This window comes from Diadema setosum, chromosome 6 (assembly GCF_964275005.1).
Source record: "Diadema setosum chromosome 6, eeDiaSeto1, whole genome shotgun sequence".
In the NCBI taxonomy this organism is placed as follows: Eukaryota; Metazoa; Echinodermata; class Echinoidea; order Diadematoida; family Diadematidae; genus Diadema; species Diadema setosum.
In genome coordinates this window covers 25,322,908-25,341,128 of record NC_092690.1, presented here as the reverse complement: position 1 = coordinate 25,341,128, position 18,221 = coordinate 25,322,908, and the positions used below count along the sequence as shown (strand labels likewise).

Below are 18,221 nucleotides of genomic sequence, written 5' to 3'. Positions count from 1 at the left end.
ATATCTCCCCTTCAATGCATGTATGTGCTGACTAATGCCATAAAATCTTTGAAGGCTTCAAATAACATGCTTGCCGACACTTTGCGAGTGGGTAGGCCCTCAGGGCCACATACATACCCAAGAAAGAATGCATGGTGCACCATTAAGCCTTCTGCTACCACCTGACTACTACTATTAGTGATTTTTTTTTATGTACCCCAGTGGGTAGCAACTGAATTGGGACCATCCATGAATCTCCCAAGCTGCCAGGTCTTTAACCCATTGAGGATGGGCTGATTTTGTGAAAACGCACATTTCCCACAGACACCAGTTCAAGTATACTCGGGACTGGTCTTCAATGGATTCAAGGCATCCAGAAAGCATGATATTCTTTGATACATACCTCCAAAGATCCAGAGGCTGTCGGTCTCCTGGTGGTACACCGCGGCGTGGCCGGTCCTCCTGCTCAGCCCCCCTGCATCCCCACTGGACACCAGGAAAGACTGACCCCACCCCGAGTCGTTGGCCGTTGACAGACTGCACCCCTCCCCGACGTAGCCCTCTTCACATACACACTGCTGGGTGGGCGATGGGAAACAGAATAAAAATATAATACAATGTAAGATATCAGTCAGGAAGAACAGAATAGAACTCATTCATTTGTTTTTAATTCTTCTTTTTTTTTGACTAGAACATGATCTTTAATCTCTTTTATGTGTATAGCGCAGAAGAATATATGTCTGTAGGTTTTGCACTTTATAAATTGATATAACACAACAATAATGAGAAACCATATTAAATAGTGTACACATGTGAAAGTTTACAATATGTAGTAGAGTACACTTGTACTATCGATGTGTACATCCAACACAAACAAATTCTACTTGATTACTATTAAAGATCAGAAAAAAATAAAGAAAGCAATGAAACTGTATCATAAAAAAGGGATATGTTTTCATACAATTGTGACATTGATCACAACTGTAACAATGTACAGTACATGTACAGTACAATGTACATTGTGCAAAATGGATGGTCTTATATTGAGATGTAGGCCTATGTAACCTGTTTTTTTTTTCTCCTTTGATACCATTGCAGTCCTCAAATAATGTTGTGCACGGAGCATTGTGGCACCAATCAGCAGGAGTGTACTTTTCTCATTCAATGGGATATTTGTCCTGTTTTATATTATTGAATGGCACATACATCATCACCACAGGGTCTTTACAGTGCATAGTAGCCTGGACGCAAAGTGTGTACACACAAGACACAATAGTTTCCAGGGCATTGTGTTCAGTGTATCAGTCACTGTTGACTACCCTAACATGCACAGTAATGTCAGCACCTTCTGGTAATAAGATTCATCCTGCAGGGTACCACTTTTTACACACACAAAAAAAAAAAATAATACACTGTTCATTTCTGTGTGTGTGTGTGTGTGTGTGTTCTTTGTGTTTCATAAAAACGCACACATACACACATTGTACACCTGTTACAAATTATATGTGTACACTGTATACGTGTGTACACATTTCAATGTAAACTTATTGACAACTTGTCACATCTGTGCATGTTAGAACAGTAGGGTCTTCAATGTCGAACATCTGATGCAATCATTTTAAAGTCCAACTACTCAATACAAATCAAATTCAACTGCACATTTGAGAACATGTCCACACTAAAATTCAACAGCTACTGGAAAATAGCCACTATTATGTAGTGTAAAACGTACACATGTACAGGTGTACAAATGTACTGTATGGTACATTTTGTATATTAAATGATGACACATTGAATCATGTCTGTTTTATACCAGGTGCTGCATTGCTACATGGTAAATTGTTTTTGATATTACAAAATATAATATTAGATGGGTTAGTCAAATACCGGTTAGTGATTGGCTAAACACAGTCATGTGATGGAGGAACATTGGTTATGTTCGCCCATGGGAGAACATTTTGTAATGTTCTCCCATGGGAAAACATTTTCACGTAACAAATGACAGAAGGACCCGCGCACACACAGTGAATTTGGCTCTGCGCAAGCGCGCGATCGAATGCATTGTGCTGGCGGTTGACGTTGACGTACAAGTTGTACTACAAGACATATTTGACTAACCCATATACAGTAATATAACAGATGATGACTTTTGTTGTCGGGAATATGTACCAAACGTTCCATCCTCAGGGTTTGAAATGCTATTTCGGGAGGCTATAAGTCCCTCGACTTCATCCCGGGACTTACAACCTCCCTCAATAGCATTTCAAACCCTTCGGGTGGAACATTCGGTATGTTCCCTCCCCCGCCAGTCATCATCTACACATAATATTCAAATATCATATCCTCACACAAATTAAATGAGTACTTATGACAGACAGAAAAGCTAACACAATCTACAATATTTTTAGTGTTTTGCTACTTTTCACTGATACTATAACTTTTCTCACACCAGAGGTAACACACTGTCATTCTTTCATGTTATATTCCATTGCACATTTTAAACACTCAATAAATTGTCAACATGTAGAGCTCCCTTTCCGCAAAATATGTTTATAAATGCCCGTCAAATGTTAGTGCACAGTTTACTCAACAAGTGAGACCATGATACACAGTACATATAACCATGTACATGTATTACCTACACAGAATTCTAAAATGCATAATGTTTTATCATATACTGCATGCTATCATGAAAAGATAGATAGATCTATAAATTTGATTACTCTGCAACGCTAACTTTACAAGGATACAAATTGTATCTTATCAAAACATATGTCGGCCATGACATAACCTTGCTCCAGAATTTCATAATATGTGTGTATATCTAATTGCCAGTGGAGCCACATTACTCTGCCAGCGGCAAACAATCGGCCTGCGCCTAGCAACCACTGACAGGATGTGTGCACTGGAAGAGCACTTCATGGGTAGTCTACACTTCTGCAGGTTTCCAGACACTTTGCCAAGATTTCCCGGATTTGGGTGGAGTGCACTAGCTGTCATGCACCATTTTTGTACACTTGTCGGTTGTATCAAATCCAAGAAAAAACTTTGCAATACTCTGCCAATGCAGAAATGTCTTTGGAAGATACAACATACATGTATTCAGCAATGCACTCTTGAGTTGAAATGATTCATATGATACATTGTAGTGTATAAAAATGCATGCACTCATCAATCTGCCAATTTTCCACTGATATTCCATTGAAAACCATACATGAACCGATAGTAGTAGAAAGTATAAGTATCACTCGGTCAGCCTTATCCAGCAACAGACACTCACACATTGTACAACTGTCATTCTTCCGTAGATTACCGTAGAATAGTCTTTGCTGAGGCTGAGATGTTACAGGGTATTTTATTGTCCATTTGTAAATTTACATGTACATGTATGCACACAACTCACTCAGAGAGCAAAGTCTTCCTGGCATACATACTGTAAAAGTGGTTATTTTCTAGAATACAAAGAATTTTTTGCCCTCTGCCCAGTACAATGAATTTTGCAAGGTTTTAATCACATTACACATCATACATGTACTGGTACATATAACAACCAAACACATTCCCGTGCTTTTACTTTTGTGCTAGTTTCTCATCGCGTGAAAATTTCCTCGCCGCCAAAAATTCCATTTTTACAGTACTTGTTTGTTCAAAGGAAATTCTGGTAACCAACAAAATTGCCAGTCCACAAAATTCAGTTTTTATACTGTTTGAAACATTTTTTTTTATACTATACATGTATACTAGTTAATGAATTTCACAAAGTGACAAAAAAGGTATAAATTACAATGTATGGCAACCAACAAATACCTTAATCTCTCAAACAATTAAACAATTGAGAAATTTTGTACTGAATGTTGTATTTTACTGGAAATTGCTGTACAATATCTCTTTAGAAGGCTAGGATCAGAAACTGCACAGTTGTATGCATAGCGTATCAGTACCATCACTACCAACATAAAGACATCCCCTGGCACCTTCAATACTATCAGTGGCCTCGATTTGAAGTGCGTCACGGTTTCATGAATGCTCTTATTTTGATATTGTACACCTGGGTTTGCCTCTTGTTTGCAATCCTTGGAGCATTTAGCTGATGAATAAAGATAGCGCTGGGTGCTTTTTGACGATTGCAGGTGGCTGCTTCCATGTGGTAATGATTGCAGGTTGCCCGGCATCAAAATTTGTTGTTTTGTAGCCACATGAGCACCCTACAATTTGTAAGTAGTAGTACACATCTTGCCATCCATGGGCATTATACTCGTATGTTTGTTTAGAACTTCACTATACACTGTATTTCACGCTTATTTTAGACCACAGTCTAAATTTGTACCATGGTCTATAAGTTTAAACCACCTTCGTGAATTCAGGCCATTCAGTTTTGAAACATTATGTAAATGTAGAAAAGGGGCTGAATATTACAGACTAGAAAGCACTGATGTGCATGAAATATGAAGTATGCCTACATGTACAACTGTACATAATGTAAAGTTGGTATCAATTAACATACTTCTGAAGGGGAATGTAACCAGAGCTGACAGCATTAATCAACCTGTGAGTTTTCATGCACTTTGACAGCTATTCTCTCTAATCACTTCCTTTCATAAACAATCTTAAAATTTTACCTAGGGAAATTTTCCCCGGTTGATCATCATGGACTCTGCAAATGTACATGGTTCTGTATTGTTACAATCTATGGAGAAATTTGAGGAAAAAATAGTTCTAGCTTCAAAACCAATGAACTTCACAGTTATGGTAGAATCCATGCACCATATACTTTTGCAAGATTTTAAAGGGGATGGCTAGTAACTGATCAGTGGGAATCAGTGGGAATGCTGGGGGATGATTGTTCCTACAGGCTGTATCCTTGTGGGATTCATTTAAGAGTACATTAGAGTTGAGTGAAAATTGTTTACTTAAGAATGGTCTCATATTCAAGTATCGGTAATGTGCAGTTTAATGTTTCCAGGTTAGCATGCCTGTACAGTGACGGGGCATTAAACTGCACATTACTTGGATATGACACCGTTCTCAAGCAAATAATTTTCACACAATAGATATATGTACTCTTAAATGAATCCCACAAGAATTGGAACAATCATCCCCCAGCACTCCCACTGATTCCCACTGATCAGTTACTAGCCATCCCCTTTAAAGGAAACCAAAACCCAAAGAGCAATGTGGATTGAGTGAAAGCAGCAACATTCCAGTAGAACACATCAGTGTAAGTTTAAGGAAAATCAGACTATTGATGCAAAAGTTATTAATTTCTAAAGTTTTAGTGTTGTAATGACTGGATAAGGAGACTACTCGAGTTCATAACGTCATCTGTGGACTACAATATAAAGAAAATATAAAGATAATTCCACAAAAATTAATTTTTCATGAAAATTACATATTCCACCAACTTGTTACTGACATAATGTTAAGGGTAGTAATCATTCCCCTTGCTTTCTAAAAACGGTTAGTCAAGTGCTCTTTCATTATGCTACAAAAGTGAAAGCATGTTGAATTTTCTTTTACTATACATTAATATTTTCTTTATATTGCTGTCCATACATGATGTCATAAACTCAAGTAGTCTCCTTATCCAGTGGTTCCAACACCAAAACTTTAAAAATTCGTAACTTTTGCATCAGTTGTCTGATTTTCCTCAAACTTTCCCTGATATGTTCTACTAATGTGGCTGCTTTCACTCAATCCCTTATTTCTCTTTGGGTTTTGGTTCCCTTTAATAATACAACCATTTGTGATCACATATTACAAAGGGGATTTCTCCCATTGTTCTCTGGTCTCTATTGTATTCAAATCACTCTGTATCCAATGTATACACGGTCTACTGTACAATGTAATAGGGCCCATGAGATAATAAATAGTACAAATATTTTGCAGCAATTGGTCATTAATTAGTTTTTGAGAAGGGGCTCACAATGAGCGTACCGGATGATTTTCAGACTTTTCCAATTGAACATCTACACTGTACTTTTGGTTTGATACGGGGTTCACAGTTTCAGAATTTATAATGTTTGCGGTAAGAAAAAAGAATGTTTTCAGGGTTGATAACAAATTACAATGAATGACGATAACGACATGTAGCAGCTTCACACTTTATATGCATGATTGGGTGCTCAAGGTGGCAGAACAGAAGAAGAAAGAGTGCATAAATTCTGCACAGGTGAACTTGTTGAGCTAGTGGTATTGTGATGAAATTATGTTGCTACATGACTGGATTATGTGAGCCTCTTATGTCATCCTTGTTCAGTGTTTGTTTTAAGCCTTTAGAGCAGGATTTGTTTATCTGCTCAAGGACCACAATGAATTTCAAAAATCTATGGCACTATAATTATATTTACATACTGTACATTTGTATACAATGTGAAATTAAGTCATCTGGAATGCCCCTTTTATATAGAATGACAACAACTTCCCCTTTGATCATCAATCAAAATGGAGATCACCCACAGAGGGGGGAAAAGTACAAACCTGTAGCTACAACAAAAGAATGTACATTGTCATTGTACATTTTCATTATTTTACATGTATCCCACATAGAAAAAAAAAAAATGAAAGGCTATTTACACGTACCAGCAAGTACTAGGTATACCTTTGACCTGAACAGGAGGAGGGGTAAGGTATTATGTATGTGAGGGAATGGGATGACCATTGCCTTTATTATTACAATGAGATGTGCCAGGTCGTGCTTTTCTTCAGGTGAGCTTCATGGGAATGAATGGCTTGTCTATGGATTCTTAGAAACCATTGTCAGTGGTGGTCAATTGTCCGAAGCCTATTCACGCCTGGCTTTGATGACCATCCTTTGATGACCGTCCATGAAGCACCCACTCACAAGGTCTATGCACAAACAAAGCAGACCCTCTATAGATGTGAACCAGTAGCCTTTTTTTTTTCTCAGCTGTAGTGAAATGTCAATTCATCTCAGTGTAATGTGAGGCTCAGACACTATAGACACATTTTAAAGAGGGCACAGTTCACACTCTCAATGCCACTACGTTGTATGCCATCTATAGACATTACACAAAAATATGTTGCCAACAGTTGTAGGATAGTTAAAAGGATGGTACAGTATTGGTGGAGATGAGAATTGGGCTTTTAATTTTTTGCGAGATAACAAGGAAAAACCTATGAAATAGTACAGAACATACCATTTTAAGAGAAATTCAAAGTTAATTTGATGAAAATCGGGTTTGGAATGACTGAAACATCCAAAAACAAAGTAAAACAAAGCGATGGTAATAAAATGTGGGTCCCACACTTTATTAGAATCACTCTGTTTTGGATATCTCAGCCCTTTAAAAAACAATTTTCATCAAATAAGTGTTGAATTCCTCATGGAATTACATGCACTCTTTCATATTTCATAAGTGGTTTCTCATTATCTCACCAAAAAATGTAAGAAACCTGAAATTAGGTCTCAACCAAAACTATACAATCCCTTTAAAGTGTTTATGGAAACAATGTGTGATGCTTGAGTACTGTACTATGTGATTACAGACACTTTCTCATCAATTATGTTACAGTGAGACATCCAAACTGCCCAGCTTTTCAAGACAAGTTATTCACAAATTTAGAAGGGAAAGAGGAAATGTTGCAACTGATTGACAAATTGCCCTACAATGTACATTGCTGTTAAAAAAAAAAAAAAAGTGTTTAAACCACTAATTAATTTGGTGCTTTACGTCAATGTAGGGCAATTTGTCAATCAGTTGCAATAAAAAAAACTCGACACAAGGATTTCAGTAATTTGGAGAGGGACTGTGGACTGTACTAGCAGCTTCTCATAAAACCACTCAAAACTAAATTTCTGTATCATTTCACCATGTACTGAAGTATATGTTGATACAGGATTTGGTGTGGGGTTAGCACATAATGCAAATTTTGCATTGAAAAGGGTGATATCGAATAAAAACCATATGTTCCCAGGAGAGAGAGGTGATCATTACAAAGGAAAATGAGCTAATTGCTACACAAAGAAGAGAAAACACATTCCCATGACATTTTTCTTTCAGGAATACACTGTAAGTATAAACAATCCTCTGCATGCTTTAACAATTTTGCTATCTGAGTGTGAACTGTACTTTACTTTGGCTAGTCTACCACATCAAACACAAAAGGCAACAGACCTGTATTGTTTTGTGCATGATCAAACTACTATTTAAAGCACAAATCTTTGGCAGGTTTTGTTGTTATCTCAACAACTTATAGGAGCTTAGTTATGTGAACAAAGAAAGCTAATCTTATTATCTCTGCTATCTACAATAATAGGAGGGTAAGTGCCCCCAGACTGGTCTTTTGAATGTAAACAAAGATATAAAGACTGAGATACCGAGTACACCGACAGCAACAAATCACTGCAAATCTCAAAAAAAATAAATAAATGAATAAATAAATTAAAAAAAAATAGTCAACACGTCAAGAAGCCAACACTAAAACTGCAAGTCTTCTCTTCCAACATGAGCTCTGTTCTGGCACAGTGGTTAGGTCCATGGATCGTTAGTCTTCAGATCCCTGGTTCAAGTCCCCCAGGCTGCAGTGGTTAAATGCTCCTCACTAAAGCAAGATGCACATTTTATATCCTTACTGCCTACTGTACAGTCCTTTCGAAAGGACTCAATATTCTTTTTTCTGTGCTTGCTTTCTTGTATTACAAGCACCCACATGATGTGTTCACATCGAGCAATAGTAAATTCACATTCATCAATTCATCTCTGTCACCTGACAATCAAAGTACAAGTGTTGTATCTTACCGAAATTTGGCATGTGCCCTGGTTCCACTCGTTGCCACACTCATACGGGCAGCTCCGGCAATCGCAGCCCTCGCCCGTGTAACCGGTGTCGCACACGCACGTGTGGTCCACGCAACTGCCGTGACCGGAGCAGGCCATGGAGCAGTTGTGTATCGTGTACGTTGCGTCGAAGCCACGCAGGTTGTAGTTGCGATCGCTGTACAAATATATTAGCATCTGGGAGAGAATCGGGAGAGATATGCTGTCATTATTCTTTGTAAATCTTTGTCACCTGGAATTTGATCACATGAGCAATATGGAGGGGGGGATATCAAGCTAGCATCAACTGTGAATGGGCTACTTGTACAACCTGTAGATCTCCATTATGTTAATAAAGTCAAAGTTCTTGCTTGATAGTTGTATGAATACACAATACTTTTCAGAATGTTATCTTTTCATTCTTTTTCTCCTTCCTCTGCCTGTATTGTACAATGACAACCGAGAGCATATTACAACACATTTTTCAACTTTTCTCAAATTGAATGTTTCCCTTTTTCCGATGTGCCAGCATGCAGGGTAATTTTAACTGCCCAGTACTTTAACATTGTGTCTCTAGAAATATATGTAAAGAAATGCTCAGGCTAGTATGCCCTCTCTCTCCCTCTCTCTCTCTCTCTCTTAATACTCTTCTGCATTATTTTTCTTCTTCGTTGTCCTTCTTTATCCTCTTCTCACTTCTTCCTTCTTTCTGCCATCATTTCCATTTTACTGCTTTTCTTCACAGGTCGCACATTTAATGCAACCCCATCCTCCCCACCCCCATTCCGTCAATCCCCGCCCCACCCCCCTCTCCAATGGCAATGGTTGAAAGTGACTCTGTGGGAGCATTAACACCGTACCTGGCCTGACTCAGCCATGATGGTGGACGGAATGAAGTCGCCGCTGTATGAGGCTATCATCTTGCTGCGATGCGAGTCGCCATCGTAGATGCTGACGAAGTCGTAGCTGCACTCCGTGCCAAAGGAGGTGAAGGTGAGCATGATCTTCATGTCAGAGCTTGGTGCTAAAAAACAGACAAACAAACAAACAAACAGATAAACACAGTCTTACCATTCACTCTGGAATTGGATGCATTATATCTTTTGAACTGGTAGAGATTTCCTGTTCACAAACTATAACTTTGATGACTTTCACAAATGTGGTTATGAATCATGTGTGCACAACATGACTAAAAAAAAGGAAGTTCACAGGAGCATTGTCATGCCGGCTGTGGCATCACGCTATTATAATCAGTAAAAACAAATAGACTGCAGATTCTAGTAGTTACACCTACACATACATTATGTACTATATTGTACATACAGTGTACTACGCAGGCCTTAAATGCTGAATAATTCATACTCTTGCATGAAGAGTTGATGTATAATGTATTGCACCATTAATACACACTTTTTACCACAAATACAATATTATACATGTATTGATACGTACATCATACACTGTACATGTAGGTACAGAGGTTGAAACCCTTCGCTCATGATCATTCATACTACCATCTTAAATTATTCACTACCACTCAAAGGGGTACTACTTTTTCCTTAAATTTCAGACTTTGCTAAAACTGTTAACACGGCCATACATGTGTATGTAATGTACATTTGTGTTGTTTTCTTGTCCCAAGTGAACTTCTCTATGGGGTACAGTTGTACTGCACCTTTGCCAAGAAAAAACAAACAGCTTTAAACAATAAGTAAAAAATATCATCTGATAAGAATCAATGTCACACACCTGAGGTTTTCCATGTAAATTACAAATTACTGTAAACGTTGATACAATTTGTACAATGTAATTTTCGCGTGATTAATTTTTCGCGCTGAGCAGCTCAAAAACATACAAGCTGTATTCGCAGGTTATCGAATTTGCACTGTGCAATTGCGCAATTGCGCAATTGCCAACCCATTCGCTATGTGCAGAGAAAATTGTGAAGATATTTACATGGGTTTTGGAATTCGCGCTGGCCAGAAGTAGCGCGAAATACACAAAAATTAATGTACCACGAAAATTCACGCGTTTACAGTTTACTAGGAAAATGCACTTTAAATATCGTACACCATCAACATAGTAGGTCTACTCAGCACATTCTAGAGTTCAAGTGTAAACGGCAATCTCAAACAGGCTATTTATAGTGTGTAACCTTGAAGTTGGCTCTAGTAAGTACTCACACAATGCCTGCAGGTAGTCTGCAGTATCAGCAAGTCGTACACGTAGGAATGAAGAGCACAGAACCACTTGTGAGTTTGTACCCTAACTTGGCCTACACAATGGTTGTCAATCATGGTGGAACACAGGTGTGTGTATGTCTGACTCAATATGACTTTCTTTTTCCCCAACTCTCCTCTGTCAACCCCCCCCCCCCCTTTCCCCACAAACATTTCTGTTCCTTGTGCTACATGTATTATCATGTAGAGATCTTGCAATATCTTCCTTCTTTAAACAATACCCGCAAGGGTACAATGTATCTGCTCAGGACTGCATACAATTGTACAATTACATGTACAACGTAAATCAAAAGCCTGAGCTGTTTCATAATTTTGGGGCAATAAATACAGAACTTGTATTAGTCAGGATTTCTGTTTTTTCAAGTATAGGCCCTATGTACGTTAACCACCGATCAGTACAACTGTAAGTGGGATGGTGATAATGACAAATCTAGAGAAGATTTACATAAATCTGGAACCTGGCCAACTGCTGCTACTTTATACACAGCAATCTTCCAGTATCTACAGTATACAAATGTAGACAGGATTTAATAATTTAACATTTCATTACTGTAATGCCAAAACAGTGCACCCTGATAGATTAATGAGTAAAATAAGATATTACAGAACAAAACTTTTAATACAGTACATGTAGATTAAAACACTGTAATACGTACACTGTAGTACAATTGTATACACACCATTTATCACTTTACAATGTGTCAGATGTACACCTTGTACACACTGTACATTGTCGTTTATGTACAATTGTTGGTGTACTGTACAAGAGGAATAATGGTAAATTGTCATTAAGGTGTACAAAAACGAAAGTACAGACTGCAATTAGAGTGTAACACAGGTCTATATTAAAAAATGTAAATTATATACAGTACGGTCTGTCTGTATGAGAGATATGGTACAGGTTACAGAGCACAGCGTATCAATTCTGAGTGTTTCATTTGAGATGAAAACCTCCAGAGTGCAGTATAATGTACAGTATACACGTAGTTCCAATAGTACGAATTACAAACAAACTTCTTTTCAATGAACAATTCACAGGGAGTGTGATCCATTTAAGGAACAGCATACTGCTGTGCACATTGTGTACACTAAATTTGCATGCACTATCCAAGGTCCAATGGGGTGTGTGTACTTTGTATGATCTTGCAACAGACATCACATTGTACACACAAATGTAGTGTACACTGTACAATACACTTGTAATATTTATGTACAATGTATGTTCCTTGTGTCACTTGCCTTTTGCAACGGAAGCCACCAGTAAATTGGCCTTCACACAAAACATAATGTGCTCTTGAAAATGTAGGCCTTCACATACACGTACAAGCATGTACAATACTCATACTTATGCAATACAACACTGCTGTCCCTGTACATTTTAACACAGAAGGTCAATAAACAAGGACAAGGAAATTACAGCTCCAGTGACATTGCACACATTAAAGGACAAGTTCACCTTGATAGACATGTGGGTCGAGTAAATGTAGCAATATTAGTAGAACACATCAGTGAGAGTTTGAGTAAATATCGGACAATCCGTTCAAAAGTTATGAATTTTTGAAGTTTCTGCTCAGTCACTGCTGGATGAGAAGACTACTACATGTATAGCTTGTGATGTCACATGTGTACAACGATATAAAGGAAGAATAAAGAAAATTCAACATATTTCCATTTTTCTCACATAACAAAACACTCGACTTCTCTCTTTCAGAAGGCAGGGGGAATAATATTACCCTTAACATACAGTCTGTACATGAGTAACAAGTCAAAGAAATGTGCACTTTATTCAAAAAGAAAAATTTTTGTGAAATTCTCTTTTTATTTTCCTTATATCATTGAATGCATGTGACATCATACACTGTAGTAGTCTTCTCATCCAGCATTGACTGCGCAGATCTATATACGTTAAAAATTCATAACTTTTGAACAGATTGTCCGATTTCCCCCAAACTTTCACTGATGTGTTCTACTATATTGTTGCCTTCACTCAATCCACATGTATGAAGGTGAACTTGCCCTTTAAACAGCAGACAAACTGTGTAGGTACAACTGTACAGTACCTACTGTACAAAAGGTGTATATTTGTGTTATGAAAAATATGAAGGAAGATCATTCAAGAAACTAAATTCAGAGTTTGTTATCTAAAGCTGATGATGATGTTCCAATGCTTACACGTAAAAAAAAAGTTGAAGAATCTAAAAAACAAACAAAAAAAACACCCTATCATGCAAAAAGTCATGAGAATTAAAGGGCCAAAAGTAATGTGGTATTACAACATCTCCAAGGTTTTTTTTCCAAAGCCAACACCACCAATTTTCGGCAAGACTTCTTTTTTTGACTGTATGTCCCCCCCCCCCCCCTACCCCACCACTTGCCAATGTGTATGGGGCTGTGAATGCTTGCATAAGATCTATGCGTTATGTATAAAAGCTATGTGCCGTTTAGTGGTCATGCAGAAGCCATTGCAGACCATGCACCTCTTTCACTAGTCAGGCATACATGCTTGGAATACACATACGATGAGAAGCGAGAAAGTCCCAAACCTCAAACTGGTATTGCTATTTTATGCATGCATTTTGCAATGTTTACTGCAATGATTCCTTATTTACAGTGTATGGCCACAGTTGAATCAAAGTGAGATGGTAGAAAACCTGAAACATATGAAAATATAATCATGACCAAAAATATCAATTAGAGTCACTTTATTAAAGGTCAAAACTGTGTGTGGCCCCTAAACCCCTAGATTGCCAACATTAAACAAGAGTAGAGACTCAAGTACATGTACTGATTGTAGTAGTAGTACAGGTGTATTTAAAGGTTTATAAAATTGCCATATTTTTTCAAGCACAGTAATTGTCAAAAAGCATCATGTGACCAGGGAGGTGGAAAACCCCTCCCTGATGTGACATTCAACTTTTTTCACGCAGGGAGTACAGACATTGCGCAATACCACGCAAGTCAAGTGGCTCGAGTTGCACCGAGACCAGTAGCCCGACCAGACACTGTGCGATACAGCGACTGGGCTGTGTACAATTGTACAAGTTAGTATGAGACCAGCTGCGCGACCGAGACCACTTACTTACAACTCTTTAGTCTTACGAGGTCAAGAAAATGTGGCTTTAATACAACAGTATTCCTGGTCCATCTATAACAGCCTCAATGAAGTATGAGAAGTGAAAGTTTGTCAATCATTTATTGTGTACATGTATTTGATCCAACGTTTAAGACTACCATTTCTGTTTACTCCCTATTACGTGTTGTATTCGTTATTCATCAAAACCCGATGTGTCACTGTATTATAAAAAGAAATAGGGCACTTGTCCCATTGTGCAACAACGCGAGTGCAGTGTACGCTTGACATAGATGGTGCACACTGGGTACTCGCCGAGCAGCTCGTTTGCGCAGGCCGCACCAATCTAAAGAAACCTTGTATGTACTGTACATTTAGTTACTGCACCACACACTGTGGCGTGCGCTTTTTCTATAGACCTCACTGTAATGAAAAAATTGGTGGGGGCATAAGGACGTCTTTGACTCTTTCTCAATTTTCATTAAATCTCACCTCTTATCAACCACTCGCACTTTTGATGTTCAGGATAGGACTGGTTGGGATGATCTGATATTGAACCTTCCAGTGCGGTGAATATGGCACGGCCCGTGGTTCCAAGTCCATAGCAATTTGCTGTACACATTGGGATCTTTGTCAAAAATATGCACAGAACCACTGCGCACAACAGCACTCTCCAATTATCTAGCAATACATCAACACGTCCTACAAATCCTAAATGAGATGGAAATGTTCTTGATCTAGTATGTGATTCAGTTGTGCATGTCTTTTTTCGCCAAGTACCGACATCATCTTCCAGATCGTCTGTTCGTAATCTTCCACTCGTCCACGTTTCTGTCGATATCTGTCCATCCTTCCTTCCCCCGGGCCTGAGCCTGGGGACGTGGGGTGATACACCGACACTGTGCCCGCCTTCTCTCCTCGGTCTCCTTTGCATGCATCTGACATTTTCTGCTAGAGTCGACATCAGATCCGCGTTTTTCCAGCTCTGCTTGGCATAGCAATAAGACGAAGATTGTTCAGCGGCAGGGTCGACTCCATTTACTGGCGCCATGTTGTCTTGGAGTTGTTTGTCGCAAACAGCTGACTGCCAGTCACGACCCGTTCAGCTGCACCATACCATTCACTGCACTGCACAGGCCAGGCGTCCTACATAACCCCTGCCTTCCGCAAGTGATACCTCTTCACTTTCGACACACGATTACTTCGCAATATGAAGAGTCGTCCGACCTCTAACCAGTGTCCTGTTCGGTTCCATGAACATTCCGATTACACTGCACAAATCCTATGTTATTAATTACGTCAACGGTGTGAATATTCCTGGCAATTACTCCGTTTGTGTGTCTATCTTCGTCGGCACGGTGTCTCATTTCGTTGATCGGGGTCACGACGCTCTTCGTCTGTACATCACACGGTACTATACATGCCCGTACAGTACATGCCATACTGTAAACGTTGCCTACGTACGTACGTGCATGCGTGCGTTACGTTCCCGGATCCCATACGATCCTGTATAAAGATCAAGGGATGGCACAATGCGAAACCGTCAGCCGTGCACGGAAGTACGGAGCACCACCGCCGCGCGCGGCACAGGGGTGCAGTGATGTACCTCTAGACACCGTATCAGCTCCGAACTTCTACGTAGTATAGTCCACAACAATTCACATCACATAAACGTCGACAATTTTCTCTTCACTCTGATATTCTAACAATTTAATGTTTCTGCTTGTTTCTTGATGTACTGTATCTCACAGGTTCGCGGTATACACATGAATATGCAAAGTAGATAATCATGATGAGCCAAATTACTCCCTTCCGTCTAGATAACTTTAGTAAACTTCATATTTTTTAGATCTTTTTAATTAATTTCTTTGACCTATGTGGAATGGACCACGGGACCAACAGTTTATACCAACATAATTAATACTTTGTCAAAGGTACATCACTCAATGCATCTGTTAACATTCAAAATGAATTTTAAAAAGTTTTCATATATCTTTAATTGACCTTGTCATTGGGACGAATTCACTGTATAGATGCGCATTGATCAGTTTGATTAGAAATACTCTATATAGGCCCTATATAGGCCTGTATCTTAAAAAAAACAAACAAACATTATTTTATCATTATGTACAGCATACTATCATTATCATTGTAATTGTTATTGTACTTCTATCATATCATATGTATTATCATTATTATTACCATCATTATCAAATAGGCTAACAGTTAACCAAGCCCAATCTGGCAATGCTAAGGCCTACTCGGTGTCTCTCGTTTATATTCAGCAATTTATACCATATTATAGTGCACGAAGAAAAAGAAAAAGAAGAGGAAGAAGAAGAAGAAAAGGTCTTCACATTTTTGCTGCGACTCTGGCAACTTTAGGCCGAGCTAGACAGAGTGCTAAGTGGGTCTGGACACTGATGGCGTTTTTCTATGCAATTTCACGGGCATGGGCCATGGAACTATAACATGGGCAACTTTATACTAAAGAAAACTGGAGCGAAAATCACGAGCGCGAAGCGCTACATGAGAAGGAGGGTGGGATACATAGAGGGCCACTTTAAAGGACAAGTTCACCTTTATATACATGTGGATTGAGTGAATGCAACATTATTAGTAGAACACATCAGTGAAAGTTTGGGGAAAATCGGACAATCCGTTCAAAAGTTATGAATTTTTAAAGTTTCTGCGCAGTCACTACTGGATTAGAAGACTATTACAGTGTATGATGTCATATGCGTACGATATAAAGAAAATAAGAAGAAAATTTGACAAAACTTCACTTTTTGAATAAAGTGCACATTTTTTTTGACTTGTTACTGACATAAGGCAGGGTAATATTACCTGCCTGCTGATAGAGAGAAGTCAAGTGTTCTTTTACGAGAAAAGCGAGCATAAGTTGAATTTTCTTTATTCTTTCTTTATATCGTTGTACACATGTGACATCACAAGTTATACTAGTCTTCTCATCCAGCCTTGACTGAGCAAAAACTTTAAAAATTCATAACTTTTGAACGGATTGTCCGATTTTCCTCAAACTCTCACTGGTGTGTTCTCCGAATATTGCTGCATTCACTCAATACACATGTATATGAAGGTGGACTTGCCCTTTAAGAGTACTGCTGGTTATAGTGGTCTCTCTGGTCCTATTTTTGCACTATTTTCAATATATACCACAGAAGCAAAGTAGAGAGAAGGAATACATCTTGCACACAAGCTCCCCCCCCCCCCCCCCCCCAATATCCGCGGCCTCTGTGAATATTTCAAAACTCGGTTCATCGATCTTGGTAAGATAGACTGTATAAAAAGTATACCATGAAATTCGGGTAGCTATATAATATCACTCACTGTTTTTTGTTGTTTTTTTTCCCACTGAGAATTTACATTGTATTAATTACTCATCAACTTAATCCCTATGAATCGTTTTTTTTTTAGGGGAATTTGTCCCCCCCCCCCCTTTATACAATGACAAAACGTGGATTCAGTAAACGAAAATTAGAATTAAAATCAAAATTAAAATTTGGCAGGATAAATGTACCGCCATTGCTGGCTATAATACAACGGTTCATGATATCCTCTAATAACTTGTGGAAAGAGATTCAGTTTACTAGTAATGTATGATATCATATTTGATAGCGTATTCATAACACGATTTGTGATTGGTCAATCATTAATTTTGTACCATGTGAAATTCATTGAATGTGTTATAGCTCACTGTTATTATCTATACATTCCTACACGGAGAATCCCGCGTTAAACAATGTTATAGGCGTGGCCACTGACCGTGACTACAGTATCCCAACGGGTAGAGTATGTTGCTATGTTGCATGGGCAAGCTTCCGGTCCGTTCAACGATGGATCTCTATCAGGCGTCGTTGCTCCTGGGCTTGGATGTTCGTAGGGGGTGCTGTTCGTTATTCCGAAGGTTCGCTATTCCGAAGGTTCGTTATTCCGAAGGGATGTTAATCCGAAACACACAAATTCCCTATACCTAGATGTTCGTTAATCTGAAAATGAAAAAGGGTTCGTTAATCCGAACATTTGTGGCGTTATTCCGATTCCTTCCGAAGGCTTGGTATTCCGAATTCGTTAATCTGAAAATGAAATTCGGAACAATGAACCTTTGGAATAACGAATCTTCGGACTAAAGAG

The 18,221-nt window shown here is 38.6% G+C and overlaps 1 protein-coding gene across 1 annotated transcript in view; it reads right to left on the bottom strand.

The window, feature by feature from the left end:
• LOC140229477 (multiple epidermal growth factor-like domains protein 8) overlaps positions 1-15,410 on the bottom strand; it is a 97,500-nt gene extending 82,090 nt beyond the window's left edge. The window contains exons 1-4 of the mRNA XM_072309730.1: positions 14,559-15,410; positions 9,617-9,780; positions 8,739-8,954; positions 383-557 (exon numbers count right to left, since the gene is read on the bottom strand). Coding sequence (XP_072165831.1) covers positions 383-557; positions 8,739-8,954; positions 9,617-9,780; positions 14,559-15,117 — 1,114 coding nt within the window. The 5' untranslated portion in view covers positions 15,118-15,410. The remainder of the gene's footprint in view (positions 1-382; positions 558-8,738; positions 8,955-9,616; positions 9,781-14,558) is intronic.
• Between the last annotated feature and the right edge of the window lie 2,811 nt (positions 15,411-18,221).